The 12,995-nt window shown below is 43.5% G+C and overlaps 1 protein-coding gene across 3 annotated transcripts in view; it reads right to left on the bottom strand.

Moving 5' to 3' along the window:
• The window catches only part of PRKACB (protein kinase cAMP-activated catalytic subunit beta), an 81,560-nt gene that overhangs the window by 21,433 nt on the left and 47,132 nt on the right, over positions 1-12,995 (bottom strand). For all 3 annotated transcript variants that reach the window (XM_018553135.1, XM_018553134.1, XM_018553136.1), the window contains exon 2: positions 6,802-6,863. In XM_018553135.1, the coding sequence (XP_018408637.1) occupies positions 6,802-6,863 (62 nt within the window). The remainder of the gene's footprint in view (positions 1-6,801; positions 6,864-12,995) is intronic.

The raw sequence follows: 12,995 nt of genomic DNA, 5'->3' as shown, positions 1-12,995 counted from the left end.
TATAATTTTACACTTTCCATTTCACTATATTGCACACCACACTATCTTTCTTTTTTACTTCCACCACTCCAAGCTTGCTCCTGTGATGGACTACAACCTCAATACAAACTAGTAGTCCATCACTGGAGCCTTTTTTTAAACTTTATTTTATTGTTTATCCGATTAACCGATTAATCGAACCTAATAATCGGCTAACTAATCGATTTTGAAAATAATCGTTAGCTGCAGCTCTAGTAATAGAGACAGAAAAGAGGAATCTATACTGGAGTTGGAATTCCCCAGTGGCAAAACAAAAACTAACTTGGGCATTATCCTCGTCGGGTAAAGTGAAAGTGTGTTATGAAAATGAAACTAACCCAATTCTATTTACGAAAGGGAGGTTAGCAATGGTAATCTATAGTACCGTAGTACATTATACATTTAGCAATGTCTGTCACTGTAAAGCTGCCCATACACCTATAGATGACCTACAGATGTTCTATGGTCAGATAGAAAAAGTGTAATAGATTCCTTCATCTACGCTAAACTGTGTGGATGGAGGAATCTCCCACTGGGCCAAGCTTCAATATCTTGCTAGTCGGCCCCGCTGGCTCTCAAAATACTTGAATAGTCTGATTGGATACAGGCATTGTTCAGGTATTTTGACAGCAGGTGGGGCCGACTAGCAAGATACAGAAGCTTGGCCCAGTGGGAGGTTCCTCCATCCACACAGTTTAGCGTAGATGGAGGAATCTGTTGCAGTTTTTTCCATCCGACCATAGAAAACCTGCAGATCATCTATAGGTGTATGGAAGCTTTACACTTTAAAACAAGATGTCTGCCTTTCAATCAGATCAGGGTTGTTCTTTAATGAGTATGTCAAAACAGAAATCTGCAGCTTTCAGATCCAGTAAGCTCCAATAAACTGCTGACCATTTGCCATGTTGTGATGTACATTGCTGTGCTGCTAGCCAATAGAATCTTTCAGTGCATTCCATTGACCGACATGTGAAACTATAGAAATTAATAACACAAAGCATCAATGGGAATGCACTTAGCCACTGAGTGATATTTTTTCTTCTATTCCAATCCATCTATAATTAAATTGTATATTTTTAGGACATACAATTATATGTCTTATTACCAGTCCCTGTATAAATTAAAAACATTGTAAATAAGGTTTTCTAAAACATTTAAAATATAAAAAAATAGTGATTCACATTCAGTGAGGAGTAGAGAATCCACAAACACTGAGTTCATGAATGAAATGGCAGAGAATGCATCATTACCAAAACTGGAGCAGTTGCCCATAGTAACCAATCAGCTTCTCTCTACAGTTTGTTCAGTAAAGATTTGAAAATGAAAGATTGAAGCTAATTGGTTACTGTGGGCAACTGCTCCCAATTCTGTCTGCTCCACTTTTGATAAACCGCCCTTGAAGTGTGTAGGAGAAAGAAGCCACTGCTCTCGGAAAATGTAGAGAGGCGCATATGGCAATATTCAGTCTTGTAGCTTTGAAGGTACAAGCAAACCAAAGATTTATATCTAGGCTGAGCTTTGTAGACACGAACTAATACTTTCTAACCCAAATGTTCAAAAATGCAATATATATTTGTAACAAGCAGTAATGCCCTTTAAAAAGGCAGGTTCACACCATTTTCGGGACCAGATCTGGAATGCAGTGCATTGTGTGTTGGCGTGTTTTTACCGCGTTCCGTAGCTTAAAACGGGCTTTCAGGTCCGTTCCAATGCGTTGCAGACCAGACAAAATGAGACATGCAAGATTTTTCTGGTCTGGGACGGTGTGAACAGCGGTCAGAAATGGCATAGGGATACATTAGGATGCATTTTGGGTCCGGAAACAATCTGGTCTGGAGATGATCTGGATGTGGTGTGAATGGGTCCTAAAACAAGTCCTCACTGACCTCTGCAGCTACAAGCACCGTGGAGCAATTCATCCTGAAAATTCAGAGTAGAAGTTATTCAAGTAATCCTTTGAGCAGCTCAGCTCCCCTTCCTTGCAGTGACCGGGCATCTCCACTCACCCTGCTCCTCCTTTTGCTGCAAGGACCCATGGGACCAGGTGAAACCCTGCTCCTCTCCCAACACTGACACAGGTTCTCTGCTTACAATAACAGTTCTGCTTTCTCATTATCAGCTAAATACACAGCTGAGCTATATATGTATGAAAAGCTTCAACTGCCAAATGATTTTGGTTCTGTGACCCAGTCAGCAGAGCCAAGCATTGTCCAAGTCCATTCTGCAGACTTCAGTGCAGTGGTGTAACAGAGCCCGGTCTATGATCTATTTCAGCTTGTGATTGGATAATAAAGAAGGAAAAGGAAGTTGACTGGTTCCTCACTTTGTTCTCTTCTGTCAAGAATCCTCCATGGTGTGAGCAGCATTGCCCTCTGCAGTAAAGTGCTGATTTACTTAGGGCATGTGTCAATAGCATCAGCCGACATCAATTTGAGACACTTCTGAGATCATTCACAATTCTTTGAAAGGTGCATCTGCTCTGCAGGTGATCTCCTCTTTACCTGCATTAACCAGGCTTTGCATTCCTATAGCCTTGCATGGGAATACAAAACTCACCTGAAGCACAACCACAAAAGCTCATTGCCACATGCCTTTTATTGTGCTGCCGCCCATCTTGTAGCCCAAACACTGCAGTGCAGGAGAACTAGAATAGTCTGATATTAAAATCTTATAGCACTTTTGCCTGCTGCTTGTAAATATGGGGAGGAAAAGAAAAAGGAATGCAAAGAATAGAAACGTTTAGTAATGGCAATCTACAGATACTTATAGATAAATTGCCAGGTTTTTAAAAGGTGTCTTTGTTATCATTTCAAAGATAAGGGTAAAGTTCCCCTTTAAAGGTAAGGACCACAGCCTACATTTGCTGGTTAGAGGACTATCTGTCAAAGAATCCCAGTGGTTTTTACAAAGAGGGCAAGTCAGGACTAAGCTTTATAACCATTAAGGCACTGGCTGGACAGAGGTCATATTGAAAAATGTTTGTTCTACATCAGGTCAAGGTGACTTGAGTGGTGCCAACTTAGTCTGAGGGCCGGTGCACACCTAGGCGACACCTCACCGCCTCGCGGTCAGGAGTCGCCTAGGTGTGCACCAATTGCACTGTGGGTGCCATTATTTTCTAATGGCACCCCAGTCTTGCCGGGCGGATTGTGTGGTTTCCCGCCGTGATTCCGAACAAGATCGCAGCTAAAAGCAGCTTCATGTCGTCTTTTGCAAAAAAAAAAAGGTACATGTATCTTTCTGTGATTGCCGCGCGGATGTCACCCCATTGAAATCAATGGGGCCACGCGGCAATCCCGGCCTGCATTGTGCAGGGCTGCGTGATCCCGGGACACGCGATCCTGGATCGCGTAGGTCTGCACCGGGCCTAAGACCCCATTCACACTGAGCAATTTGTAGCTTGATTTCCGCTAAAAAAAAATTGCTCAATGTAATCGTCCAATGCATTTCAATGAAGCTGTTCACATCTCACAGCTCAATGCCGCCTGTAGCTCAAGCTTGTCGCTTGAACATGACCAATTTTTCCAGCAGATTGTGTGATTTGGCTCCAATAGGCTTTGATAGACTGCCAAAAGAAGCATTACGTAGCGCGACAAAATGTGCACTGTACCTCAATGTCGCTCACCTCAAATTAGCGCTGAAAGAGCTTCTTTTTTTTTTTATGTACCTCAGTGTGAATGGGGTCTAACAAAGGAAGAGTGAACAGGAGATTTGGCATTACATGGTAGAGACTTTATATGGAGAATGCATGACAATGATATGGCCTAAAAAAAAAAAAAAAGGTCACCCTGGTGTTAAAGATTCCTGGGGGGATCAAATTATTTGGAAGTTTGCACAACATTTGCTACACTTGCTCATGCAGAGACACTTGACTGGAGTAAGTAATCATTTTCATTTTTCAATAGATTTTAAGGTTTTAAAAAGAAAACATGTCACATACACAACTTTCTAACCGGTGTGTTCAACAAATCCACACAGATGTGGAGAGCAGAACATCTGTCGCAGCTTTGACAATGCAATAATACCAGGCTGGAGAATAAAAAAAGGTTTCAAGTGTATTAATTTGAACACATGTTGGCATTCCACAGACCAAGCTTTCAGCCAAAGTGATTATTTTGGTAAGAAAGATTCAGAAATTAAAAGACAGAATACAAATGAAATGAGAAAGGCAGGGAGCTCCAATGCAGCCCCCCCACAGAATAACTGTGTCAATATTGAGTCTTTTAAGTAAGTTCAGTAAAAACAAACATGTTTGAGGTTCCAAGGGACCCCCTTTAGCGAGGCTCAAGAATGAAGGATAAAAAGGGATATTCTGCAGGGTGTAGACTAATTTTCTGAGGGATAAATCGTTGAAACTAGTACGTAAAAAACCCTGACTGAAGGTAGCCCCGTATATACAGATTTTCACTCATTAGCCAGCGGACTGGACGAGCAAAAAGCTCTCAATGACCACATTTACACTAACAGCATGGATGAATATTTTGTACGCAGGGAGTGTGGCGCCTGAAGCTGCCTTAAATACCCAAGCAGTGCAACTGATAGGATGCAGTCACTCCTTATCAGATAATTCTCGACCCAGCTTGTCAACTTTTAGAATCAACTTTACGGCTGGATGGTGCTAAGAAAACAGGAACCATCCTCACTGGGAATGAGGAAGTAAAGACCTGTGTAAGCCGAGTCCCTCCAGTCTAAAAGGTGCCCATACACTGTGCGATTATCGCACGATAATCGTGGGAAATCCCGTGATCGCACGATAATCGCAAAGTGTATGGCAGGCGTGCAACCGTTTTTACTGTACGGTCACACGTCTTTTGTCTAAGGAGCATGCTAGAAAACCAGCCGATTTGCGGCTGGTTTGTGGCATGCTCGGGAGACAAATGCCGAACGGGCCGGTGTGCGCATGGGCGGGCTTGCGATGATCGCAAGTACGATCTGCTTGTCCAAGATGGGCAGATCGTAAGTTTTTAAAATTACTTTACAACCATCGCAAGACTAAGGTCTTGCGATGGTTGTAAAGTGTATGGCCACCTTGAGCCTGCACAGGTATGTCTTGTCACCCCCACATGACAGCAATAGGTCAATCAATAAGGGAGAACTTTGGCCCAACCCTTTTTGACCATAGGATATATACTAATCGCCCTCTCTTTATTTCCACTCGCCAAATGCGAGCGGGCGAGTGGAAATTTTGAGCCCTGTACTAATGTATAATATATAATAACAAAACATATATATTAATGTCCTCCTGTGACATATGCTATATGCTGAGAGTGCAGAGCACCTGGGATGGATCCTGACAATACTGTTGAGATCCACCCCCACTGGCTGATTGACAGCAGGCTCTGCCTCTCTAGAAAGAGCCAGCTGTGCCCGCCCCCCTTCCTCATTCATTCCTCCAGTCAGAGCTAGAGAAACGGAGAGGGGGGGTATCCCTGTGGTGAATGACAGTCCTCTGCAGGAAGAGGATTGGGAAGTCAGTGATCGGCGGTATGTTGGTTTGCTGACTCTTCAATCGATAAAGCCGATCTGTGACAGCTTTAGTGTCTCAGTTCGGCTTGAGTTATGGGGGAGAGTGTTTTTCCCTCACCGCATATTTCTCCTTTAAGCACCGCCACATAGGAGAGGAGAAAGTCACACGTTCTACATCCCCATAAAGTTTGGCTATTTTTCAATTCCTGGTTGTTAAACAGACGTGGAGGAGTGAAGGAAAGTGAAGTAAGTACAGCTGAGGAAAGAGGCATTTGAAGCTGAACTCAAGGCAAAGAGCTGCTGTATGCACAGAGGAAGTACATATATGGGAGCTGAATTACATGTCAAAGGACTTCTATTTTTGCCCATCAACTATTAAGAGTTATACAGCTCTATTACACAGCACAGCCCGGTCTGGAGACCAGATCTTTCTATGCTGCTGCAGGTCTTATCCCATCTACTGTGACTTGGCAGTGAAAGAAGCAGCAGCATAGTGATGGCCTCATCTGACACAATGCTCTCTCCTCCTATCTGCATGCTCCTCGTTAGCACATAAGCATTGCAGAACAACTGACTGGCTCCTTTTGCTGCTTCTCCTTTTCCCAGTCTGACCTCTGCAGGGCAGGGATTTTTAAAAGGGCCGCTAGCAAGACAAATTAGGGACCTACACCTGGTACTTCCATTGTGTCTTTCATATTTGCCTTGATTATTTAAAGGAGGAGATCTAAAGTCCCAGCATATCCTCTCTTGTTATGACATCAGCATTGTAATAGGAATACATACTGGAGTTATTTCTGATAATGCAATCAGAGCTTACTAGAAAAATCCCTTTTATGTACTGAGAACTGTCTTGCGTCTGCCCATCACTTTCATCAACTTCCTGGATTCCCAGTGTGCTTTGCATCTCTTTCCCTGCTGCTTGATGTGATGCAATCTCCATTTCTCAAGGCTGCATATCCCATCATGCATTGCTTCCAGCAAGCAATGATAATGTTACATTGTGGGAAGTTCAGACAGGCTCAGTCTGAGTGAAGTGCATATTCACAGGGCTGAGTGAAAGTGTGTCAGTGCATTGAGGAAGTGCATCCTATGGGCATCTTCAATAAGTCAATTTACAAACTTCTAGCTGGATCTGGTTATTAGTAGAGAGATAGAATGTATGGAAACTCAATATAGAAACATTTATTTTACATTTTTGACCATATATCACCTCTGCAAAGCAACAGGTTTGCTTAAAGTCACACACATGGTGTCCCAGCAGAGACCATTCTGGGGAGCTGGGCACCCTCTTTAATAGGAAAGTGAATTTTTGCTCACCTGGGGCGGACTTTCCCATTTTCGTAAAAAGTCTTCTTTGGCTTTGGCTAGAAACTCTTTCACTGGAAGAAAAAAAAAAAAAAAGACACATATTAGACAAGTTGCTCGAAGTACAAATTCCACCTTTTACAAAAGGATTTACGGGGGGGGGGTGTTATGTTATGCTGTGCATTCCCCATAACATCCAGATTCTCCTTTCCATGCAGTCATACAGGTAAAATCTGACTCAATGCCGTGCGTTTTCCTTAAGGGCTAGTTCACACAACAAACAGTGTGATCCAGCCCAATTTGGTGCCGGAACGCACTGGATTGCATCCTGGCAGGTCTCCCTGCATTCAAAGGCGGAAAGGGGGCATAGCGGTGCATTGAAGTCAACGGCACGCAGCCACGCCCCCGGATCCGCAGTGCGATCACCAGCATCTGAGCGCGCGGCACATCTATGCCTGCGTTCTGGTGCAGTCAGAAAAATTCTGCATGTGCTATTTTCCACACCCCCTCCCAACCCCGAACGCAGGGAGTCGGCCGTGATGCGATTAATTGTTGTGTGAACTAGCCCTTGTTGTGTGAACTTTAAAACACGCACTTCAGTGTGTTCTCTTCCCAACATGTAATAAACCAGACTCCAGCCAAGACATGATATACATTTGTTACCCTAAAGGCTATCTAAATTAAGAACACCTTAAATTAATACACAGCTCCGTTTCAGCACTGCCATGATATGTCCCTTAAAATTCTATACACAGGGTGTTGTGTGCCCAAGTTCTCCTGCCTCTGCACAGAGCATGCATGCAGATATCAAGGAAAGGAAAATGCATATCTTTTCAGCTATGACCAAGTCCATGTGCAGCCGAAACGCGTTAGTGGTTTTATGATGTTAACTGTTCATCTGATATTTAATAAAGGATCGGAACATCAAGCTGTGTGCCGGAACCTGTGTAAGGGCTTGTTCCCACCATCAGCACTCAGGCTGCGGTGGCACGAAGCAAGATAGGACAATTTGCCTGGTCATGGATGGTGATAGTTCACACCAATGCTTTCCGATGGTGTGCACTTAAAAAAAAAAAAATACTGACTGCCATACTATAAGTGTACTATAGTGAGATGTGGTACAACCGCATCACACCACTTCAGCATATAGAACTTAAAGCAAAGTCACTTGTGACATTTCAATACAGTAACAAAACATGCGATGCGACTCAAACGCACCGGCACTGTATAGGCACACGTACACCAGCAGACGGGTGGTTTAGCGTGGCTGCTGGCGTGAACTAGCCCTTATACTCCTTGCTTATTGAGGATGGACTGGACAGAGCTCTAGGACCCCATATAACACCTCCAACAAAAGGAGATCCTCTTTTTTCCCCAGTGTCCTTAGGTGATGGTTGTCTCCTCTCTTCTGTTACCTACCTCTCCGTCCTATCACATCCCAGTCTTTGAATCTGCCTGTGTTCTGTACTTTATGGCCATGCACATTGAATTTTGGACTTGCCTGTAAACTCCTTTTCTTGGCGTACAGTACAGGACCCTCACCTCCGTATCCTCTATGGCCGATGGCCATGAGGCTCTTGCAATGCGTCATGGGATTTGAACTTCCAGCTGAAGGGCCGGAGTTTGCCCACCCCTGCTCAATGACTGGAACAACAACAGAGGATCTCCTGTTGTGGAAGGGGAAATATAGAGCCCTACAGCTCTGGCCAGTGTCCAATCACCTGATGATACCGCCATATTACACGGTGGTCTTTGAATCTGCCTGTGTCCTGTACTCTACAAATCAAGAAATGTTATTTCCTTTTGTGCAGCCGACATTGAGGGAAAACCACTCTCGGTGCCAATCACTAAAGAACACAAAACAGCACAAAAAACCTGCTGAACCTCCTATGTCCAAATAGCAGTAAACATTTTACCATGAAATGCCATCACTCTCTAATTGTTTTGGCCATAAAAATGATCACGTATGAATCTGCTGGTATCTGTGGTTGGATGAAGGAGAAAGGAAGAGACTGAGGTGTACACGGACATCAAAGCACGGTCAGCCAGGTTGCGCTGATGGAAAGGAATAATGAGAATCTCACACAGGTCTGACGGAGATCCGACAACACATCTGTTCAGACATCTTGGAGATAGAAGCTCCATGTTATCCTGCTTCACATACATCACATTCAGCTTCATATCAAGAGCTCCCACACAAGAACAGCCCCGTATAAATTATTAACCGATACTTGCAGCTCTTCATACAGCAAAAGCTTTCTCAGTCAGTACAGGACTAAATAAAGCAGAATTTTCCACACACACAACGCAGAGAGAGAAAGGTACAGGAAACACTGCAGCGATGAACGGAAAGAATGGTCATGCTGAAAAAGATCAAGTCTTTCAGATCTTTGCAGATTGCACACAGGTTCTAGAAGGAGGACTTGTTGCTGCCCAAATGAGGGGGAAACACTGAGGCTCAATGAGCTGAAAAGGCAATCTTTCGGTTTTCGATAAAACATTCCCTAATCTAAAAATGGCGATTTCCACAGTTCACCTTTTCCAGAGAAACATCTGGCCAGACTCTCAGCGGAGAGTCAGACCTTTTGTCCATTCATCTCTCTCTCTCTCGACAGGCTTACTGTAAAGTCTGCAGCAAGGATGTAGAGATTATACAGAGAAATGGGGCGCTTATGGATGCTGCTTACAGTCTGTATCAGAGCAATAAAAGATTGTTCGCTTGACAGATTATAAATCTCACATATTGTATATAGAGTGAAGCAATAAGAATACGAGTGCTCCACTCCATCAGGAGAGACATTGCCTACGTCCAAAATAACGCTCCATCCCGCAGTAATCTTTATAAAGTTGCAATGTTTGTACTATTCACTAACATCCCCCCTCATCACATGGAAGCCTCCATTCACATCTACGCAATGTGCAATACCCCGCGTGATTCTGCATCGCATGTCGCAATGTTAGGTGCACTGCGGAGCCATTATTGCACCTAGCCATTGCATGCGTGTTGCACCGCCCCCATGTCACATGGTAACCTATTACCATACAATGCGATTTAAAAACAAAAAAAGTTGCATGAACTTTCATAGTGTGATTTAGCTGTGGTAGTGCAGCCCAGTCAGATGAAAGGGCTGCCTACCACAAACACATCCTGCAGCACCTCTGTCATGTCACATTGCAGAGGCGTGAACGGGGGCTTAAGATTCAAGAACAGTCAACGTGTTTCGCAGATCTGTCCCCCCTTCATCAGGGCTAATAAAAATGTTTCATCTTCATTTGTAAATAAATATTTTTTTTTATAAATAACACTACGCATAGAATATTCACAGTAGTAATTGATAATTATTTGATTTTAAATGTAGCATTTGTTTTTAATGTTAAGCATCATCTATTCCCATTTTTATATCTTTGTCTATATGTATTGGTACACAAATTTCTCTTGCTCCACCTAATGACAGAAATACAATCTGGTCTAGTACTTTGGTTGTCACACTTTGGCCTCTAAACTTTCCAAGACACTCTCCAGGAACAGTGCCGATGAGGAGTTCTGATTTAGCTTGCTATATCTGTCTCCTGGGTTAGTCACTTGAAGTATTTAAGTCAGAAAAAACGCCGGAATGAGATCTGTCAAAAGGAGGTCAGCAATGGAAGCTTGTATATTTCTCAAAGGTTTCCTTTAATCCGTAATTAAAGTGACACAAGGAGCTGAACCCCAAAAATACACTCAACTACCTTCACTATTAACAACACTATCTTATTTGTGTATCACTCGGCTGTAGATCCTCAAATCATCTCTGAATTGGTGCCGACACTGTCCTTCCTTCTGGAGGGGGGCTACTTTTGTTCCCCATGGTCCCTGTGTGTGTTGTAAAGTAGTCACCGCTCCAAGCTCACTCCCGTGATGGACTACAATCTCATGATCAGTTTACTAATTTGTATTGAGATTGTAGTCCATCACTGGAGCGAACTTTGGGCAGTGACTACTTTACAACACACACAGGGACCATGGGGAACAAAAGTAGCCCCCCTCCAGAAGGAAGGACAGTGTCAGCACCAATTCAGAGATGGTTTGAGGATCTACAGCCGAGTGATAGACAAATAAGATACATTTTTGTTAATAGTTAAGGGACTTGAATGCATTTTTAGTAGGGATGCACAGATATAAAAATTGTACTTTTGGCAAAATGCAGAAAGTGCCATTTTCTGGCCGAAATAGCGGTGCATCCAATCTCTCTCTCCTCCCCGCTGGGCACTGCTCTGTGTCCCAGTGGGGAGGAGAGAGACTGTCACAGGCGGCGAAGCGCTTGCAGCGCTGTCACAGGATGGAGAGCAGGTACAAGCACTCAGTGATCGCTGAGTGTTTGTAAAAAAAATTGGAGGACAGAGTATGGTTACTATATCCCCAATCATGAATGAATGGGAAGTGATCTACATCACCTCCTGTTCATTCATGATTGTGGTTATAGTAAACAGACTATATCCTCATGTTATGAACAGGAACACTCAGTATAGAGGATCCCTGTTCATTGATCAACAAGGGCTGCAGAAAAAGAGATTGAGGACTCCGTGTCCTCAATCTCTTTATTTTAAAAGGGAAATATCAGGGGTCTGTTTAGACCCCTAATATTTCCCCAAAGCCCCTAAAAGTAAAAAATAAAAAATTTAATAAAAATGAAATAAAAAATACAATATTTAAAAAGGTTTAAAAAGTAAGAATAAAAACATTTTCGGTTTCGGCCTGACATTTTTTCATTTTGGTTTCCTTTTGGAAATTTTCATTTTGGTTCACCTCTAATTTTTAGGATTTAACCCCTGAGCCTAGTGTCACTTTATGACTCTCCATTCTTCCCCAGTCTGACCCCACGAAAGTCACTGCTCTAGCTGAAAGATGGATGTGTCACGTAGGAAAGATGTCCTACAATGGGCACCATAGGCCAGACTCTTGGACAAGAAAGGGGTCGATCTCGGAATGGTATTTCCATAACTTTCCAAACAGATTTTGGGAATCGGAAGGGAAAGACATTCTGTAACAATGGTTCAACTTCTTCCATCCGCTGTACGTGGGGAGACGTTATAACACCTTGCCAGAGGACACGCTATCATACTTGGCCAGCAGTCAGAAACCACTTTACAGAAGGCAAAAGTCTTGACACAAAACTGACAACTCCTTTAAAAATTTAAGTGGATAACACCCTTCCTTGTAGCGCTGAAGCACAGGATTCAGTTGCCACCAGGGACCCCATCTAAATGGACTTTTTATGTTCCCTCTCACATGGACCGAGTGTGCATGTCTTTACAACTTTGGAGGGACATGAGGATGTTAGAGTCTTCAAAAGAAGACACTGAAGTACATGCTCTTGTAATCTGTAACGCATGGCAGAATTTATTATTGCTACTTAAAGGAATTAAATAAATGGAGGGGATGGTTCATAGCACGGAGGGGAACTCGAGGCAGATTTGAAATTTAAAATCATAGGGACATTAATTGGATAACTAACGCAAAGCAAAAAGGCACTTGTGGACCTTCTAATGGAAGCTTTTAATGCAACTTTACTTGTGGGAAAGCTGAAAAGTAAAATCAGGTTTTTGTGTGGAGATTCAGCAACTAAAGGCCACTCTCACAATCATTCAGGGAGTCCTGACTGCTGCTATTGCCTTGCTGTGATAGGTGGTGCAGGGCACATAGGCTGCTTTTCCTACTCTCTTCTCATCAATAAAGGTGACTGTTCGGACAATCCTGGGTAGAATCGTGTTTGTACTAGGGATGCACCAAAATTTTGGCCACTGAAACATTTCAGCCGAAAATGGTAGCGTGGGTAAAATGCTGATATCACCAAAATGGCAGAAAATGATGTGCACCCCTAGCTTCTCTTCTGTCCGCTGGTCTGTGTACCCTCCCGATGCCCGCTGTTCTCTCCCACCTGTGCTGGCACAGGCAGCAGGGATCGGAAGCGACACAGAGCTGATCCAGCTGCCGGCACCCAGCAGGGAGAAGAGAAGCTGTCAGAAGGACGAAGAGGGAGGAGACAGCCGTCCGTTGTCACAGGAGGCTGAGCTCTGCTCCTGCACCGCCTAAACTCAGCCTCCTGTGACAGGCAAGCAGTCAGGATGGAGTGTGGAGTAGAAGAACTCAGTGATCAGGACTGATCGCTGAGTGTTAGTAAGATTACTGTGTGTCCTCTGTTGTTTACAATGTCTGCAGTTATGAA

The sequence above is a fragment of the Nanorana parkeri genome, unplaced genomic scaffold (assembly GCF_000935625.1).
Source record: "Nanorana parkeri isolate BGI_ZX_2015 unplaced genomic scaffold, ASM93562v1 scaffold111, whole genome shotgun sequence".
NCBI classification, from domain to species: Eukaryota; Metazoa; Chordata; class Amphibia; order Anura; family Dicroglossidae; genus Nanorana; species Nanorana parkeri.
This window is presented reverse-complemented; position numbering and strand designations above follow the sequence as displayed.